At 36.4% G+C, this 4,523-nt stretch overlaps 1 protein-coding gene across 1 annotated transcript; it reads right to left on the minus strand.

The window, feature by feature from the left end:
• Nucleotides 1-307: 307 nt before the first annotated feature.
• On the minus strand, nucleotides 308-3,935 carry LOC110885112 (5'-methylthioadenosine/S-adenosylhomocysteine nucleosidase). Its single transcript, XM_022132813.2, has 8 exons — nucleotides 3,726-3,935; nucleotides 3,557-3,620; nucleotides 2,573-2,664; nucleotides 2,262-2,368; nucleotides 2,027-2,101; nucleotides 1,836-1,910; nucleotides 985-1,077; nucleotides 308-724 (listed from the first exon to the last, which is right to left on the minus strand). The coding sequence occupies exons 1-8, from the start codon at nucleotides 3,802-3,804 to the stop codon at nucleotides 527-529; spliced, it is 783 nt and encodes a 260-aa protein (XP_021988505.1). The 5' UTR covers nucleotides 3,805-3,935; the 3' UTR covers nucleotides 308-526.
• Between the last annotated feature and the right edge of the window lie 588 nt (nucleotides 3,936-4,523).

Raw genomic sequence — 4,523 nt, forward strand, 5'->3', positions numbered from 1 at the left:
AATTAGCGATGATAATACCAATGGAATGATGGTCCATTGGTAGAGTCAAAACCTTCAAACACCTGAGTTTGAAATGGAGAGGTCTTAGTTTCAAGTCACACAAACGACAGGGATTAAAAGAAATTTGCCTTAAAAAAATTAGTGATGACGATATGGTGATGATTTGTGGCCCATCCGGGTTATTCTATATGTTGAAGTTGTCCTAGCAAATAAAAAAGGCTGCATGACTCTTAATTTACCACAAAACGCCTAAATAAACAACCCTTACAAATAAAAAAGGCTGCATGACTCTTAATTTACCACAAAATGCCTAAATAAACAACCCTTACATTTCTATTAAAAATTGGATGTATGCTTTGCTTCCACAAAGCAAATAATTTGACAAACAAGATTAATAAAGTTTTTGGTTTCAGGTGAGAATATAGCAACTGAATGTCAACTAGTGATTTCTAGCTATGAAGACTTCACATCTAAACCAATGCTTTATTTGAACAAGTTCCTGTAATTTTCTGACCAAAATGTAGCTTTAGAGTTCTGAGACGGCTTTTCCAGCGATATAATCAACTACCCGTGTGACCGCTTTCCCGAGTGCAACTGTCACTGCTGACAAATTGTGCAAAAATTCCTCGGAAGTCGGTTTGTCCCCATCCACAATATCTGTAACCGCTTTCACAAATACTGCTGGCACTTTTAAAAGATCTGTTACATAACCCACAGCAGCTCCCTGAATAAACAACACTTCTGATTTTAAACATCGATACCGTCCACAATATAAAGAGAGGAAGGGGGATGGGCGTTCGTATCAGAACCAATAACTTGTGTATGCTATCGCATGTTTGACTATTCAAACTGTAAACTGAATCAATTTCATGGCAAAGTAGAAATAATATAATGAAACTGATTCTTAATTCAGATGACTAAAGAATTTGATTTAACATGTTGTACTTTTTTTATAAAATTGAGAAAATAAAAATTGAAAATTACCTCCATGTCTTTGATGACAGCATCATTTGCAAGTATGGAAGCTTCATCCTGTGGGGTCATGTCCAAAGAATCCCCTGTAGATAGTTTACCAACCTGAAAATTGGTCAAAAAATAAGTTTGAAAATTGGTCAAAAAATAAGTTTGAAAAACTTTGTAGACACCCTCCTTCGCAGATCACTGGTCAAAAATTTTTGGAGGCAAAGAAAAACACCCTCTCACCCATATCAATGGTCAAAATGGCTGTTTTCAATTCAAAGCAACTATGTGTTTCTTCATTAGCAGGTGTAAATTTGCATGTTGCATACATCAGTATGCATAGTTTGCAAAACCTTACGTAAAGTAGGATCGAAATCACTAATTTACTGGAGAAATGAAGCCGGTTAAAACGACTACTAATTAAAAGAAACATCTATAGCATTACGGCAGATTATTAAATCTACAGAGATATACCAGAAATGGACCGAATATTTTAATTAAAATAACAATATAAAGGGGCCGTTTGGCAACTTCTGAATGGTTAAGTGCTGAACCAGTAAAAGGTTTGAACCATTAAGTGTTGAACCAGTAAGAGGTCTAAACCATTAAGTGTTGAACCAGTAAAAGGTCTGAACCATTAAGAGCTAGTATAATGTTTAACCGTTCAGAGGCAAATGTCTGTCCAATTCAGATTAGAGGTCTTAACCATTCAGACTCACTATAATGCTTAACCATTCAGAGGCAAATGTCTGAACCATTCAGACATTTGCTTGCGAAACAAACAGTCTGAATCATTAAGTGCTGAACCAGTAAGAGGTCTGAACCATTAAGAGCCCCATTAAGAGGTAAACAAACAGCTAGTAAAAAAATGTAACCTTGAAATCAAGTTCCTTCACAAGATTTGGTGTAGAGCATCCCTGTCTCAAACCAACACCATAGAGATCAAAAACCTGTACCAACAATCAAGGTATACATTAAATCGAGGTTTGACACAAGGAAATTATCTACAAAATGTGATAAACTGTTCAAAGACAACATAGATCCAACAATATCATCTTTAGCTTACTGGGATTGGTATCCTTCTATCATGAAAAGCAACTTCACATGCAAGATACACATCACCGATACAGGCTCCTTTTGCCTGCAAACATCCAAAGCTTATAACCATACCCCCACAAAACAATAAGCAGTTTCATTTAAGATTATGTAAAACATCAAAATTATCATCTGCAATAAAACAATCTTTGGAAGAAATAAAGCATGTTTGCGAATATATTAAGCATACTAAAAGAAAATCATACTTTGAAGCCACCAGCAGTGCCAGCGTTTATAATGAGGTCGGGTTGCAAGGCTTGAATAGCAGCATAAGTTACAAGAGATGCAGAAACAGTGCCAACACTGTCAACTCCTGAAGAACATGTAACAACAACACATAAGTATTATATTAAAACTACGCATCTCATCTCATCATCGTATCATCATAAGATGAACTATCAGAAGCACAAAGCTAAGTGTACCAACTACCATGTATTCATTAATTACATGACATAGTCAATTGCAAGCATTAGCATCGCACCTAACTTTACCAATTAAGATAAGAACCGACACTCACCTAAAACAGCATCTTTCCCTGGCCAAATGATATTCACATTTAAACCTTTGTAAGTACCATGATAGCGGACCCAAGGTGTTCCCTTCGGAAATCTGCATGCCAAATTTGTAAATCAAATTCATAGTAAAAAAAAAACAGAACACAAAAGCCACATAGTTTCTCCAACATAATCAACAAAATGCAAACAAAAGACTTTTACCACATAAATTTACAAGACTAATACATGAACAATTACAACAACAACCATACCCAGTAAATCCCACAAATAGCAAAGCTACTAATAGGGTCTGGGGAGGGTGGGATGTAGATAGACCTTGCCTCTATCCATAGGGATAGAGAGGCTGCTTCCAGAGAGACCTTGCCTCTATACATGAACAATTGTTATTCCTAATTAATTGGAGATAAATTCTGTTGAAAGCATTTAAACCTTATACCACATGTACAAACTATGTTGTCAAAAACGCACTAGCCACGCGCCTAGGTGCACAAATGCATCCCAGCGCAGGTAAACCACTGCGACTAGAAAGGTGCCATTTCAAGCGACCAGGCCGAATTCCAGCCAAAAACATCAGAAACCACTATATAAGCCAGGAATCACCCTAAAACATCCTATACTAGCCCTAAACAAGCCTAAAACATGCCTAAATCCCCTAAAAATGGTATTTTATACTAGTGCCTAGCTTAAAATATCCCTCATTTGCTAAGCGCTTGGCGCCTAGGCCCCGGGCTAGGCCTGTGTGCCTGACAACATACATATTTGAAGTTTCAGTTCCATAAATTGAAGTAAAAACCTCCAATTATATAGCTTTATCAAATAATTTGCACAAGCAGGATAAGTCAGAAAATGATAAAATTTACAAAACAAGAGGCTAAATCAGGTCAAGCAAAATTAACAGCTCACAACCATTTCAGACCCTAAACCCTAAAACCAAATAATAATCGAATCAACAACAAAAAGTAAAAACGAGAGATCAACAAACACACAGAGAATCAGCATCCTCTGTGAGCTCAAACGCATTCACAAGAGGCAGTGCTTCCGTCTGCATAGCTGCCCAACAAAACACAACTCGATCAGATACAATACGGAAACATAAAACAACAAAAATATGAATACATATACAAACACATCTGTATGTGTACATATAGAGAGTACCGATGATGATAACAATAGTAGAAATGGGACGATGCTGATCATTCTGTTGGTTGCTGTTTTCTTTAGGAGGAGTGGCCATCGTCGGCGGTTACTTTCTCTCTCTAAAAGGTCCGGCGAAGGGAGAGAGAGGGGGGGATTGAGGAGTGATTACAAGGGCGGAGGCGGAAACAGGTCTTTGATTGGTTTTTTTTCCCCATGTGGGACCCACATAATAATGGTTCTAAACATGCGTATTTACTATTTATATATTCAGTTATTATATATTTTTTTAACAGCAAACTAAATCACCGGATAATAGGGCTACAAACGAACCAAACGTTCGGTGAACAGTTTGTGAATCGTTCGGCGGGAAGTTTGTTTGTGTTTGTTCGTTTATTAAACAAACGAACACGAAAAAGAAATTTTGTTCGTTTAGTTAAATGAACAAACATGAATAGAGGATGAGTTCGTTCGTTTATGCTCGTGAACGTTCGGTAACGTGTTCGTTTGTGTTCGATAGTTCATTATTTTAATTTTTATATTTATTTAAATACTTTAAAATTCCGACAAATTAAATATCTAATAAGTGTGTCAGTGTATTACAAATTTAGTGTATTATAATTTGTTCATGAACGATTGTTTGTGTTCGTTTGTTTCCATTTGTGTTCATGAACATTAGGTTCTGCTTATTTGTGTTCGTCAACATTCATTTTTGTTCGTTGCCTAAAATTAACAAACAAACACGAACAAGTTCATTTCCATAACAAACGAACATGAACATAAAATCTCGTTCGATAAGTGTTCATGAACGGTTCGCGA

Source organism: Helianthus annuus, chromosome 10 (assembly GCF_002127325.2).
Source record: "Helianthus annuus cultivar XRQ/B chromosome 10, HanXRQr2.0-SUNRISE, whole genome shotgun sequence".
NCBI lineage: Eukaryota > Viridiplantae > Streptophyta > Magnoliopsida > Asterales > Asteraceae > Helianthus > Helianthus annuus.

Coding starts and splice junctions, on each gene's coding strand:
- LOC110885112 (XM_022132813.2), bottom strand. CDS start 3,804: ATGGCCACTCCTCCTAAAGAAAACAGCAACCAACAGAATGATCAGCAT. Junction 3,621..3,725: donor TACTATTGTTATCATCATCG/GTACTCTCTATA, acceptor TTTGTTGGGCAG/CTATGCAGACGGAAGCACTG. Junction 1,078..1,835: donor TGAAGGAACTTGATTTCAAG/GTTACATTTTTT, acceptor ACCAATTTTCAG/GTTGGTAAACTATCTACAGG.